The sequence below is a fragment of the Salvia splendens genome, chromosome 20 (genome assembly GCF_004379255.2).
Source record: "Salvia splendens isolate huo1 chromosome 20, SspV2, whole genome shotgun sequence".
In the NCBI taxonomy this organism is placed as follows: Eukaryota; Viridiplantae; Streptophyta; class Magnoliopsida; order Lamiales; family Lamiaceae; genus Salvia; species Salvia splendens.
In genome coordinates, this window is record NC_056051.1 from 26,631,943 (window position 1) to 26,646,536 (window position 14,594).

Here is a 14,594-nt window from a genome sequence, read left to right on the forward strand (position 1 = left end):
ATTTGAAGCCAAACATACCCTAATTGAATAATTTGATGAGCCAACGAACAGAGCCGGGTCAGGCCCATACCCAAGCTGGAAAAATTGTAACCTGCCCGGGCTGCCCGTAGAATATTGGCGGGAAGGGAAGTGAGATTTGGAGTTGGCGCCAAAGAGAGGAGTATAATCCGCAAAAGGCGGTGATTATTCTCTCATTGCTGTGCACCTGCACTCCACCCAATCACAATCTCTATCGGGTGTAGGAAGTTCGATACTATCAAAGCATTAATCCACTAGCGTTTTGTTGTGTTGTATCCTTGTACTACTAATATTAATTTCAATATTAAGAATGGAGCGCTCCGGGGCGATGCGTGACGCCCACTAGCCGGCCCGCTAGTGGGATTCGTCACGCTGACTCAATAATTCATTTTTTAAAATTCGAATTAAAATATAAAAAAAAATTAAACTCCAAACGGTAATGTTACCGTTTTATAGCCGTTTTTCAAAAATTTTTTTATTTTTTACACTATAAATACTCCTATTTATATCATACCCGAATCCCCCGGAAGCTCAACCGCAAGTAGTCCGCCGCGAAGTGGAGCGCATCCGTCTATACAAGAACGGTTGTCTATTCGGGCAAGGACACGCAACTCTAGCGCCCACGCCCAACTCCAAGAGGATCTAATTGAGCACATTTGGGAAAACTTTGGCGGAGGAAATTAAATTATGTCTTTTTCTATTTTTTTAAATTTTAAGTTGTAATGTTATTTTAATTTTAATTAAGTGTGTTTTTTATTTGAATTTGTTGGAAATAAAAAATAAAAAAATGAAATTGAATGAATAGTAATTTAAGGGACGGAGGGTTGCAGGTTCCCTTAGTTAAGGGATGGAGTAAAAAAGTACAGTGGGACCCGCAAATAGTGTTGTAAGGACGGTATAGTGACAGCTTTGTGGATGACCTTAATATCATTTTTATAAAATGAGTGTGCAAAAGTGACCGAGACTCCTAATAGCGGACGAATGGAGTACTATTTTCTGCATATTCTAATGGAATCAAACAAGAAATATCTTATGATCAATTTTATGTTTAGTAAGTAGAGTAGTATATATTCCATTTGTTCCGTGTTACTTGAATAAATTTTTTTTAGGCAATAATTTTAAAAATGGTGTTAAATGACTATGTTAACATAGAATAAAATAAGAAAATTTAAATCTGTTATTTTTTTAAATCATAAATATAAATAACTCAGTAACATAAAATCGTCCACATTCATGGAATACGACTACAATAATTTAGGGTAATTTAGGGCAGAGGGGCGCAATATTCTCTTTTTATTTGATCGTAAAAAATATTGCATAAAATCTCATACGGAGTATAAAAAGAAGGTGCTTCGTTTTAAGCTACATATTATATCCATGACGTAGTATATAAAATCCAAAAAATCAACATTAACTAATACATAGTGGAGCTTTGTAGCTTGGTTTATCAATGACTTTGGTTTAAAGCAAAAAGATTAGTGTGCTTCCAAACCTAGTAAAAAAACAAGCAACGTAGACTTGTTGTTCTTCCATTTGTTCCTTTATCTGAATGTTAGAACAAAGAGCAACTCCCTCTGCTGCTACAACTGCCAAATCTACTAAACAAAGTACCCAAGTAAGACGAAAAGTAAAATAAACGCCTACCGCGTTGATATCTACAACGCGGGAGGAGTGCTCAACTCAACGACGATGTAGTAAAATGTGAATACAGAGAACCCAGCAGGGGAGATGAACCATGCAAATGTAGATGTAAGTAGCACTGTTCCATTCCCTGAGGGACTCCGTCCAATTCCAGAAGTCGTCTAATCTAACTCTGTCAAAACCGGCTAATGCAACTTTCGACAAAAGAAATGCAGCTGGAGGGAATCCAACGAATACTAATAACAAGTTACAAGCTCCACGGACGACTGCCTTCATGGTTTTAGCTTTTAGATCAGCCCTCAAGGGTACAGCCATCAAACACATGGGAACCAGCAGCAGGGCTCCGATTTCTGCTGTTGCGTAGTTTATCACAGACATGAGACAGAGTCCTATAAAAGCAGTAGCAACAGTCACGGCCTTAAGGAGAGTCCATTCACTGGTTTGCAGTTGGCTTGCACGAGAAAAGGGTAAAGAACCGGATGCTGCACGTGTGAAGAAGAGCAGAATTGCTGAGGAGGCGATCCACATCGAAAGGCTGGTTAATGGCGAGGAATCGGGAGATTGGTGGAGAAGATAAGGAATTATTGTTACAATTGCACCCCATAAATGGACAATGAGGACAGTTTTCGCGGCGTAAAGCCAGTTCCATGCTGGAGAAGTTGGGATTGATTCACCAGGAGACTTTGATTTACTGGCATCGGAAAAGAGAGCAGCAGCAGCCAATGGAAGGGGCGCGATGAGCAATGCAAAGGCAATCATGTATATCCCGACTGAAACGAACCTACTCGGAGATGTCATGAGATACAGAAAAAAGGACTGATGAAACTTCTCGAGAAGATTATTCACAGACCTTATGACTCCTTCAACCAACCTGTAAAGAAGGTGAACTCATCTCAATGGAGGAACAAAATTTACAAGTAAATGAATAAATGTTTACGAGAAATAAATAGAGCAAATAGCACAAGAAATTGGAAAAGAGCATTAGCGTCTGGCTGATGAATCACTAGCATTGCTTGGTTTTACAATATTTGGGGACGAAGGAGGAAGCACGGGCTGACCTTCCAACATGCAAAAGGAACAGAACCCTCTGGCTTGACGAGAACCTTGGTGAGAATTCCAAAGTAATAGCATCAACTTGATAATCACGGAAGGCGCCATGTGGACCGGTTGGAACACCTAAAGCCTGATATAAATGACAGAAATGCAATGCAATGTAAACGTGAATATCGGGCGACTACACATGTAACCTAACAGGAAGTTGTGAGAGTTAAAACATAGAAATTAATAATCAAAGTCCATTTGTAAGAACTGTTTCCAATGAGAATATAGAAGAGTGGTTAACAAATCGTACTTCATGTAAATTGTAATGGTATCCGGTATACATGAAACTAAAGCAACTACCTGATTGTAAAGGGAACTGGCAAGAGTTGCGCAGCCTTCAACATAGTCGGAAGCAGGGATGCCAAATTTCCATCCAGGATTTAAGCTTTTAGCAACCTTGCCGATCAACTCCTGTAGTTCACCAAGGCTGTACAGCCACCACGAATCAAGCAAAGACCAAATTTTCTCCACCCTCACTTGCAATCCTTGTCCATGAACAGCCAAATAATTGTCAATATTGATGAGGTCCAGATTTGGCATCTGCCCATTAGAAGCTTCAGCATATATCTTGAGACCATCCTTTTCAAATCCCGTGCTGCTATCAGCAACCTTAATGACAAGTGCAGCTGCCATTGTGCCAGCACGTCGAAATCCATTAGAAACCCCTTCTCTCTTTACAGAAGTCACTTCATGCTCCAAGTCGCCACTTGATAGAGTATAATAATCTCTCAGCCATGCAGCGACTGCAGCATGTTCCCCGTGTCTTGAATCAGCAGCAACCCATATAATATCTTTAGCAAGCCAACTAACTCGAGAAAGAAGAGTGAAAACTGAGTATGCGACACCAAGAGATAATGCTTCGCTCGTAGTGGGTTTGACAGAATTATAAGGTGTTACAATAATAATAGCTTCCTTCCCATCGCCACGTGGAGCTCTTACTATTCCAACCGTATTAACCCCATATGATGTAGAACTGTAGTTATCTTGGACTATACCAGCATCAGGGCCCACAAAGAACTGCAGTGGGTGAAAACTATCAGATAGTGGCTGGAACTTGTGATAATTAACTTCGCCACCTGATTCAGTTATGTGCTTGGCTATCAACTCTGGAATTTCACTGAAAGAAGTGGACAAATTTCAAGAGCCCAATCTTACAAATGGAGGAGGAGTTGACCCAACAAATTGTTGAAGGCAACAACAATATACTTTTTCAACTAGCATATGTGCTCCAGAGAAGACCAAATATCGTTCAGTTATATTATGCAGATATTTTCTGTCGCTAGAGATACAGAACCTTGTGATGCAAACTACACAAAAATTGGCCTCTCCATTAGTGTATCTCAATATAGTTTTACATGTTGAGGAATACATCAGTCTTCAAATGCCAATCAAAGGAGAATCTAGTTATGATTTCTGAAGCCTTGATGAGTTATTGCAGAGACGAACTACATTCAGAATTCAATTGTGTACAACCCAATTTTTTCCCTATTAAAGTTTTTGCCATCATGTATAACCACCTAAGTTCCTAACCACCAAAATGAACCAATGCTACCGCCATCACTCTATTCCTAACTATCTAAAAAACAAGTAATGCTACTTGGAGAGAGAGAAGGTATATGATACGAGCATATCTTCAATAATATCCCCATATCTTTATTAATTAGTTAGTTATTGATTTACCATATCTTTTCATATTTATTAGGATTATTTTCTTGTTCCTTAAGTTAGGGTATCCACTGTTATAAATAATGGATATTGTTATTCATTTCGATCAATCAAGAAATATCAATTATCTTTCGATTTTATTTTCACGCTTTTATTTCAATTCTGTATTGTTCTTGGTTTGATCGACGGGCAAAGCTCACGCAACTACCTTTTATCCCTCCGACGATCGCAATCACGACACTTAAGGGAACTTATCCCTTAACAGTATAGGTACCATAGAGGAGCAATACTTGAGGAAGTGATGACATGGTGAGCATATTAGAAGTCAAGAGAGAGGGGAAGGCATGTGACGGTGGTGTTGGGAATTCAACTAGGATGGCCATAGCATGGCAATTGAATGCATAATAAGTACTCACTTTTGTAATATATTCAAACCGAGAAATTATACAGTAAAAGCATATTAGACAAATAAGTTAGTGTATAACACTGAAGCATCTGCACAGAGACAGCCTTGAAAGAGAATACCTACATGCCACTGTTCTTAGACATTGAACTTATACTCATTATCTTGTTCAAAAACACATGCCCATCTGAAGCATCATCACTAGAGAGCATAGCACTTGCAGAACCTACGAATCCGACAGTGCAAAAGAAGGGAGGAACAATATCATCAGTTACAAAAATGAACTAATAGACCGCGTCTTATTTGATGTAAACTATCGATAGTTTCCAATTGCAAACTAGCCAAAATTTGCACAAGTTCAAACATAAACTCAAGCAAAGTATATAACATAAATCACACCTACCAACAAAAACCAACTCAAAAACCTTGATCTCAACAAATTGAAGTGTTCTCTCAGATAGCAAGGATCAACACTCAAACACAATAGAGCCAATGAGCCATAGAGGTAGCACAAATCCAGTAGAAAACATATACACAATAGTACAAACAAGTGATTTTAGTACAGATCACAAACAAATCCATTTTAGTACAGATCACAAACAAATCCACAGAAGTAAGCCGTGCATCCGCTACAAATTTTTCACAAGCAACAGCTCATCAATTTATTCCACAAATGACCACATTATAAAACCATAATCGAGGTTAAAACCTACCAGGCATCAAAGCATTCTCCGAGATATAAGTGTTCTTCGCGAGAACAGGCAAAAGCAGAAGCGCTAAAACTCCAGCTATGCAGCATACGATACTGAAATTTTCGATTGCAGATCAGTTCTAACTTTCGAATCCATCCCACGATGAATTCTCGAAATCGGCAGAGAACATTACCTGACAAAAAGACTGTGAGAAATGAGAAAGAGGCCGATGCGGATGATTGGTCTCGGCTTCGGTTTGACGACAGCTGAAACTTCCGCCATCGCAGCTCGGAGTCAAGCTTTCCTCTTTCGCCGCCCTTTGACACAGTGTGCAGCGATTTGATTTCAAAATAACAAGTTTCCTTTTTGGGTATATAGATTTATGTCATCAGCAATCACTAAACAGTCCCTTAAATTACTATTCGCGGGCCCCACTGTACTTTTTTACTCCATCATTTAACTAAAGGAACCTGCAACCCTCCGTCTCTTAACCGTTCCTTAAATTACTATTCATTCAATTTCATTTTTTATTTTTATTCCAACCAAATTCAATTAAAAAAAACACACTTCATTAAAAATATAATAAAATTACAACATAAAATAAAAATACAACTTAAAATTCAAAAAATTCAAAAAAATACATAATTAAAATTATAAAAAAATTAAAATGACATAATTTAAAAAACAATTTTATAGAAAAAAAAAACTACTCCACCGGCGAATCACCCCCGAAGGCGGTGGAGGTGCACTAAAGCCGTGAGGAAGCGGAAAGCCAAGTTGTGCTGCCATAAACGTAATTCCGTTAAACCAGACTTGGTATTGGGCGGGAGTCATGCGGGAAGTGTCCGCCATTGTGGCGGTCATGTACATGACCATAAGGGAGTCGGGGGGTCCCCCCGAGCCTGAGCCGGCCTGGCTTGATTCGGCTCGGCCCCTCCTCCCTCTAGCCGCCTTCGCCGCATTTCTCCCTTGCGACCGACGGCGCCCACGGGAGGAACCCCCTGCATCGTCTGTCGGGGTCTCAACCTCCTGCGAGGCAAACTCTTGTGGCCTACTGCCCGAACTACCCTCACCAGACGAGTATTGGCCACTCGCCGTGTGCTTCGTGCACTTCGAGGTCGAGCCCATGTTGGACCGCACACCGCCGGCCCACCTTTCCTCGTCCTTGACGACCTCACAAACATCGACATATTTGAATTGTTTGCCGGTGTTGTCGTAGTAGATCCGCAAAGCCGACCTCAGAATGTCGGCTCCCGTGGCTCCGCTTTGGGAATTAGCCGCTTTATTCTTGTGGATGGCGCAAAATCATTTGACCTCTCTATCGACTCGGTCAAAGTGAGCGCGGAGCATCTTATATGTGCGGCGCGCGGGACCCCTTCGGCCTAATCTAATGGTAGGCCTCAGTGACCTTTTCCCAGAAGCACTTCCGGGGTTGTTGATTCCCGACGATGGGATCGTACGAGACGCTGATCCAGGCATTGTACACAGCCAACGTTTCTTTGGGGTCGTACGGATGCCGGCCTAGATCATCCTCCTCCTCCTCGTCCGCCTTCGCCTTAGAGCTTCCACCGCCTCGGCCTTCTTCCGGAGTTGGTTAAACGGAATAATCATCCCGAATCTGGGATAATCCCTGCGAATACCACAGGACGGAGGGACGAGCGTATGCATCCACGTCAAAATTGGGTGGTTGGTACCCCCGGCGTCGACGAATCCTGGGTGCCCGGCGTCGACGAACCGGAACCACCCAATATGTTGTACATGCTCCCCCAGTCACCGAACGCATTGAGATCCCACCCGCCGGAGCCGCCACCGCCGGAGTTTCCGTCGCCGGATATTGTGTGATGAGTTGTTAGATGAAAATTGGAGAGGAAATGAAGATGATTTGGGAAGAATAGATGTGTAGTTGTGTGTGAAATGATGATGAATTAGGAGTATTTATAGAGTAAAAATATATATAAAAAAAAGAAACGGCTATAAACGGTAATATTGCCATTTTCCACTTTTTAGATTTTTTTTTAATTCAATTTTTTTAAAAATGATTTATTGCGTCAGCGTGACGAATCCCACTCGCGGCCCGGCGAGTGGGCGTCACGCATGGCGCCGGCGCGTGGCGAGACGTCTCGCCACTCGTCACGCCGTGACGGAACGCGGAACAGGCTGGGGACGAGACGGGGCGCTGCAACGCGTCTCGTCCCTCCGTGACGGAATACGGGCCACCCGCGTGACGCGTTGCGGGTGGCCTTAGCTGAATTGGAAATACCGATTCAACCGGGAATCGAATAGGTGGTTGTTCCTATAGTGAAAATGAAACTACTCCATTTTTCAAGGATTGAATTTCTACGCGAGTACGCATTTAAACCTTGAGTTAAAGTCGAGTGTTGGATCGAAGCTGAAACAACAGTTTACCTGTCCAAAACGGATTTGTCGATAAAATGTGGAAAATAATTTAAAAAATTCGGGAATTTTGATTATGAAATGGATTTATCGATTAATGACTCAAAACTGAAATCGTAAATTTACTTGCGGGGTGTTTATAGTTCAAATTTATTTGGATTTGGAACCGCGGCATCTAGTCGAAGTTGAAAATATAACTTATACTCCCTACGTCCCGCACTACTCGCACATTTCCTTTTGGGCACGAAGATTAAGGAATGAGTGATAGACAAAGTCAACAATTACGGCTGTAGGTATAAATTGTTACTAAAAATGGAAAGATTGCAAATAACTTGGGACGCCCAGAAAGGAAATAAGTGCAAGTAGTGTGAGACGGAGGGAGTATTTTGTTAGGCCACGAGTTGTAAATGTGGTTCCACTTTTGAAACTTAAACACTTCACAAATGGATTAAATTTGAGCGGAATCGATTCAAAATTTCTATCAATTGTTTTATCTCAAAATGAAAATGGTGAAAACGGTAAATAATGAAATATCGGAAATACAAAAGAAGAGGAAATTAATAGACATACAAATCAATACAAACCAATCAGAACCGACCAAATCAACAAGCCAAAATCCGACGGTCAAGATTAACCATGATAGGGTTTACAGATACTGATAAATTCACAACCGCCGACAAAATCACGAGAGCTTCGTAGACCAATCGGCAACCACAGCCGCATTCCAACCGATAGCGCCGCCGTCCACCGCCACACAATCCATACGCACCCAATTCACATGGAAGACAATCGAAATTTTACAGAATCCGACCCTAGGCCGGATAATCAGGACGACGACGTTCCGAGGACGCCTGAAAACGTCAATTCCGAGAATTCTCATCCACACACAGGCGATGGAGCTAGCCCTGGGTAGATTAAGTTTACTGTAGCTGTTATACTGTTTTTGCTTTGCTCATTTTGTGAAATGAGGTTCTAATTTTGTGTGTTTGTGATGCAGTAAAATTTTCATAGGAGGTCTTGCTCGAGAAACTACTTCTGGTAATTGCGTTTTCACTGCTTGTCTATGTATTCTTTGTTTGAATCATGGAATTAGTTAGTTTGGAATTATAATCAATGTGTGAAGTGAGAGAATTTCGTTTATTTGGTGAGGAATTTTACTGTTTTGACTGATTTCCTTTTCCTTTTATCTCTTAAGATGTAAGAAGAATGACATGTTGATGTTCTTGCTTTTACTTTGTCTTCTTGAATCATAGAAGGAAGCTAGTATGTTACTATAATAATTGAATTCGATTATTTGGAAGAGGAATTTTGTTGTGTTTATTGATTTCCTTTTCAATTTATCCATTAAAATTCCTAGAAGCTCTTCATGTTGATATTCTTGTTCTTATTATATGGATTTATGTTCCAGAACAATTTATCAAGTACTTTGGTAAATATGGGGAGATTACGGATTCGGTCATAATGAAGGATAGGAGTACAGGGCAGCCCCGGGGGTTTGGGTTTGTGACCTACGCTGATTCTTCTGTAGTTGATAGGGTCATTGAGGAAACTCACATTATTAACGGAAAGCAAGTAGGTATACTGATTTTTTGAATAATGGTAGTGCAATTAGTTTTATGATTACTTGGAGCTCATTACATGTTAACTTTGTATAGGTTGAGATAAAGAGAACTATACCAAGAGGAGCGAATTCTAAAGATTTCAAGACTAAGAAGATTTTCGTAGGTGGCATCCCAACTACTGTAGATGATGGTAATTTGAAATGTCATTTTTAGAATTTATTCTTCTTGGTGTGGTTGGGGCTTGTGGGAGGACTTGTTAGTAAGATGTGATTTTTTCATGTGCCAGATGAATTCAGGGATTTTTTTTCGAATTATGGAGAGGTAAAAGAGCAACAGATTATGAGAGATCATTCTACTGGTCGATCTCGTGGATTTGGATTTATCACATTTGAGTCTGATCAGAGTGTGGATGATCTCTTAGCAAAGGGGAACAGGCTTGATTTTTCTGGAACTCAAGTAAGTGCCCGAGCTATATTATTGAAGAATTTAGTGTGTATTATGCTTACTGGACAATGGCAATATTTGTTTTTACTGCCAGTTTTTCAACGGTTGTGACTAGCTTTAGTTTAGTATGAAAACACAGGTTTAGTTGGTGCATTATGATTTGTTATCTATTCTATCTAGACAACATCGTCAGCTCATAATAGATTGACATATCCTCCCTTTTAATAGATTGACATATCCTCCTTTCCCTCACCTCCTGAAAGGAAATCCCAAGACAAGAAGGCACACTTCTCACTTGTTGAGGAACTATAAATAAGTAAAACCCCTAATTTATAAACACCGACTTGAATAAACCTACAACTATCACCTTCATAGTGATTCATGAATAGAATATGCCAGCTTTCTCTAAAGAAGATGAGGAATAAATAAATAAATAAAGCCCCTAATCGGTAAACACCGACTCAAATATACCTACAACTATCACCTTCACAGTGATTCATGCATAGAATATGCTAGCTGTCTTTCTCTAAAGAAGAAGGGGAATATTTAGGTTTGAGTGCGTGGTCTTTTATTATCTTTAACCAACATTGTTCTTGTAACTAATTCCATTATATGTAGGTGGAAATCAAGAAGGCGGAACCCAAGAAGACAAACCTGGCACCACCGCCATCCAGGCGCCCAAGTAATTCTAGAACCCCATTCGGCGGAGGCCACCGGGAAACCTATGGTGGATATGACGGTGGTTATGGGGGTGGTGGTTTTGGTGGCAGTTCTTATAGATCCAGTGGAGGAGTCTATGGAAGTAGAGCCAGTGATTATGGCGGATATGGTGGACCCGAATTCCATGCCTACGGTAGATATGGTGTTCCTGGTTATGGAGCAGGTTTAAGAATGGAATCTCCCCTGGGATACTCGAGCCATTTTGGGGGTGGTTTTGGTCGAGGGTATGATGTAGGCAGTGAGTACGGGGGGGCAGCGGATCGGTATGCAGGATATGGTGGCGCTGGGTATGGCAGTGGCTATGATGCTGGCTTCGGTGATAGCTATGGGAGCGGGCGTGGAGGTTCTGCATATGGACACAGAGGAGGAGGAGGATATGGCGGCGGTGTTGGTGGTGGGAGTGGAAGGTACCATCCCTATGGGAGGTAGGTATACAAGTTGTAGGGCTAAAGTATCGCCTAGAATGTTTGTATGCTCTTTGGTGGAATGGGGATGTCTCTCATCTTCTTGTATTAGCTGCTTTTGAAGATCTGATTATTTTTATGGGCAAGAAGCAACTCATTCCTATCAGTTTTACTAAGTACTACGTTTTTATATGATAATCTTTCATCTTGGATTTCTCCTGTTTTTTTAATTTGAAACTGCACTTGTTAGGTTTGTCTTTGTCCTTCACTTGGTAGTTTCTTTATTGATCAATTTTGAGGCTAGAATGAAATCAATCACTTTTTGTTTAAATTTCTTAAACTTTATCGATTTTGTAGTACTCATGTCGGTGTGTTACATATTTTGTAATACACTATATTTATATAAAAAAATACGAAAATTATTATATGATAACAGAATGACGATTTTATCCTTTTGTTGATATTTTGTTTACTATTTATTGAAATTTGTAAGATTTAATATCATCCCCTCATTTTAAAATTTAAGGGTGATGATTTGGTCTTGATTTTGAATTATAGTTGTAAGATTTAATCTCATTCACTAATTTTAAAATTGAAGGATGGTGATTTGGTCTAGATTTTGGATTATAATGCTACAAGTAATATAAGAGTACATTTAATTTGAATATGTTACGTTATTCATATCACACGTGACATGTCATTAATATCAACATTAATAGGTCCGTTGGATCATACGGAAAACATATAAATATTTTGTTTCTATAAATGTAAATTGAAATGTAATTTTACCAAACATTAACGAATGAATTAATTATGACAAAAATTCAAAGTATTGAAATGGATTGATCCAGCAACTAAATACGAGTAGCTTATATTTTACTTCTGAAATTGGAATAGTTAAAAGAATTTAGCAAATACAATTTATCTACTGGTACATCTACTTTGTTTTTGTGTATGAATTGTTGATTTATTGGCTTGTTATTTGTGTGTTGTTGGGTGACATTCTGATATCTTTCACTAAAAATTGGGATATAAAACGACATTGATAGTCATTTTTTCTCACATATATGATTACAGATATAAAGCTTAATTAAGAACACAAGGTTGTAATATTATTTATTAATTATATAAATGCAAGCATTTCAAGACAAATAACGGTTGCATAACAAGAACCCATCACTAGTCCCAACCAAACTCTTTGGTCATGCCTAAGCTAAACTTTTCATTAGGACTAAAATAAAATCCATCATCTTTAACAACCCAACCGCACACGTTAGCTAATCCAGTTTCGCATTTATGTGCCGTTTTGGCATAGAACACATCGAATCTTTTAAACTTTGTACCCGACTTAAAACTGCAAGTGAAACGCGTTGTTTTGAATATATTTACGTAGAAACTCCAATGATGGTACTGATGTGGATGAAGATTATGATATCCCAAATCATTGTCTCCAGAATAACAATGAGTTGTTAGGATTGGAGATTTTTCTGACAATTGATCGAATATAAAAACCTCGTATCTTGATGTGACCTTAGGTAGGGCAGCACTTTGAACAAAAACAATTGATAGAATAACAAAAACAACTAGAATTTCCATGGCCATGTTTTGAAGAAGAGTGATTTGTCCATGTTACATTTTTCTTGATTAATTTATAGTACTAGTTAGGCCACATTTTGTTGTTGTTATGCTTGAGTTATTTACTATATCTTGATTTAATATAAATATGTTATGTTACTCATAACGTATTTACATTGAATTACATGATTTAAACAGGCAAGATTATAAGGTCCGTTGGATCTTACACAAAAGATATAAACGTTTCTCCACGTTTGTATTTCTTTCTTCTTGCACGTTTCTATAAACGTTTCTCCACGTTTGTATTTCTTGTTTCTATAAATGTAAATTGCAATGTATTCCCTCCGTCCATCATTTAAAGAGTCCTTTCGACTCGACACGGGTTTTAAGAGATTGTTTGACTTTGTTAAGTACAGTAAAAAAGAGTCTTTTCGACTCGACACGGGTTTTAAGAGATTGTTTGACTTTGTTAAGTAAAGTAAAAGGAGAAAGTGAGTGGAATGTGGTACCTATTTAAAGTATTAGTTTTATACTGAATTGTGAGCGTAAAATGTTGGTGGAATGTGAGTTATGCATACTAAAAGTGGAATAAAGTAAATGGTTAACTACACACTTGATCTCCTACTACAATCACGCTTGTATACGACACCTTCTTCATCTTCTTCTCCTCGACCAATCCTCGAACCCGAGCAACTTCTCCCCACTTCTCATCAACCGCATACACATTCGACAACAAAACATAATAACGAGCATCACAACCATCCAACTCAACCAGTTTCCTCCCCGCAATCTCTGCTATCTCGTTGTCCCCATGAACTCTACACGAGCCAAGCAACGCACCCCACACGCTCGGATCACCACCATCCGCCATCCCATTGACGAACCCCATGGCTTTCTCCACCTCCCCCACGCGGCCAAGGAGGTCGACCACTATCCCATAATGCTTCGGGTTTGGTGCTAGCTTGTAGCCATTCACCATCAACTCGAACATCTCAATGCCTTCGAACCAGACCAGCATGACTACAAGCAGACAGAATGGAGACGAACGACACCTCATTCGGCCTAACGCCTGAATTCTTCACCATCTCATCGAACAAAGCCAAAGCCTCTCTTCCTTTCCCATGAATCCCATATGCTGTTAGCATAGAGCTCCACACAACCTATCCTTTACACACCCGAAAATCGAGGTAGCACATTCCAAACTACCGCATTTCGCATAGCATTCCAATTTCCACACTTGATCACAAAACCATGGAAGCGCCTCGTCTGCTGAAGAACGCCTAGCTCTGAGCAAGCAGTCAAGATTTTAACCAAATCATAAGCATCAGGCCGAAAATCGCTAGCCAACATAGCGAGTAGAACTCCAATAGACTCCCACGCCCTCTCGTTTTCAACACATCCGCGCAGCATTGCTGAGAATGAGACCGTGTCTTTCTCAGGCATTCGTTTGAAAACCTCAGCCGCTTCGTCAGGGGCAGAGCAGCTCATGTACATAGAAATCAGAGCTGTGGAGACTAAAGCATCTGCATCCAACCAGTTTCTTGCAGCAAGTTCGTGTATCCTTTTCCCGTCATCTAAACTACGCGTAGCTTCACACGATTGCAAAACACTGATCAAAGCAACTGCATTCGCCTCGATTCCTTTAAAAATCATATCTTTGAAAAGAGCAATCGCTTCTTTCGCACCACCATGATGAGCATAGCAACCAATCATCAAACCCCACGAAATCACATCCTTCTCCTCCATTCCCTCAAACAATCTCGCTGCATAATTAACCAAACCCGTCTTTCCATACAAATTCAGAAACGCGTTCGACAAAGGTAAGCCGTTCCCCAATCCCATCCTAATCACATAACCATGAACACTCCTCCCCACCTTCAACTCCAGCAACTGGACACAAGCAGACACAACACTAACAAGAGCAACCGGATCAATCACAACACTAAATGAGTTATTCATAGTGGGACATCTTCAA

At 40.0% G+C, this 14,594-nt stretch overlaps 2 protein-coding genes and 1 pseudogene across 2 annotated transcripts; 1 reads left to right on the forward strand and 2 right to left on the reverse strand.

Moving 5' to 3' along the window:
- Nucleotides 1-1,355: 1,355 nt before the first annotated feature.
- LOC121780593 (glycosylphosphatidylinositol anchor attachment 1 protein-like) lies at nt 1,356-5,869 on the reverse strand. The gene is made up of 6 exons (XM_042178201.1): nt 5,714-5,869; nt 5,542-5,633; nt 4,955-5,054; nt 3,061-3,877; nt 2,718-2,842; nt 1,356-2,530 (listed from the first exon to the last, which is right to left on the reverse strand). Exons 1-6 carry the CDS (start codon nt 5,800-5,802, stop codon nt 1,699-1,701), a joined length of 2,055 nt encoding a protein of 684 aa, XP_042034135.1. The 5' UTR covers nt 5,803-5,869; the 3' UTR covers nt 1,356-1,698.
- A 2,723-nt stretch (nt 5,870-8,592) lies between these two features.
- On the forward strand, nt 8,593-11,258 carry LOC121782656 (heterogeneous nuclear ribonucleoprotein 1-like). The gene is made up of 6 exons (XM_042180601.1): nt 8,593-8,823; nt 8,912-8,952; nt 9,323-9,486; nt 9,570-9,666; nt 9,763-9,932; nt 10,539-11,258. Exons 1-6 carry the CDS (start codon nt 8,693-8,695, stop codon nt 11,067-11,069), a joined length of 1,134 nt encoding a protein of 377 aa, XP_042036535.1. The 5' UTR covers nt 8,593-8,692; the 3' UTR covers nt 11,070-11,258.
- A 1,962-nt stretch (nt 11,259-13,220) lies between these two features.
- Nucleotides 13,221-14,578, reverse strand: LOC121781763 (annotated as a pseudogene).
- Between the last annotated feature and the right edge of the window lie 16 nt (nt 14,579-14,594).

Excerpts from the sequence above, each read along its gene's own strand:
- LOC121782656 (XM_042180601.1), top strand. The coding sequence starts at position 8,693 with ATGGAAGACAATCGAAATTTTACAGAATCCGACCCTAGGCCGGATAAT. Across the intron at positions 9,667-9,762 it reads CCCAACTACTGTAGATGATG|ATGAATTCAGGGATTTTTTT; the intron begins GTAATTTGAAAT and ends TTCATGTGCCAG. Across the intron at positions 9,933-10,538 it reads TTGATTTTTCTGGAACTCAA|GTGGAAATCAAGAAGGCGGA; the intron begins GTAAGTGCCCGA and ends CATTATATGTAG.
- LOC121780593 (XM_042178201.1), bottom strand. The coding sequence starts at position 5,802 with ATGGCGGAAGTTTCAGCTGTCGTCAAACCGAAGCCGAGACCAATCATC. Across the intron at positions 5,055-5,541 it reads GGAGAATGCTTTGATGCCTG|GTTCTGCAAGTGCTATGCTC; the intron begins GTAGGTTTTAAC and ends TCGGATTCGTAG. Across the intron at positions 2,843-3,060 it reads CCAGTTCCCTTTACAATCAG|GCTTTAGGTGTTCCAACCGG; the intron begins GTAGTTGCTTTA and ends CATTTATATCAG.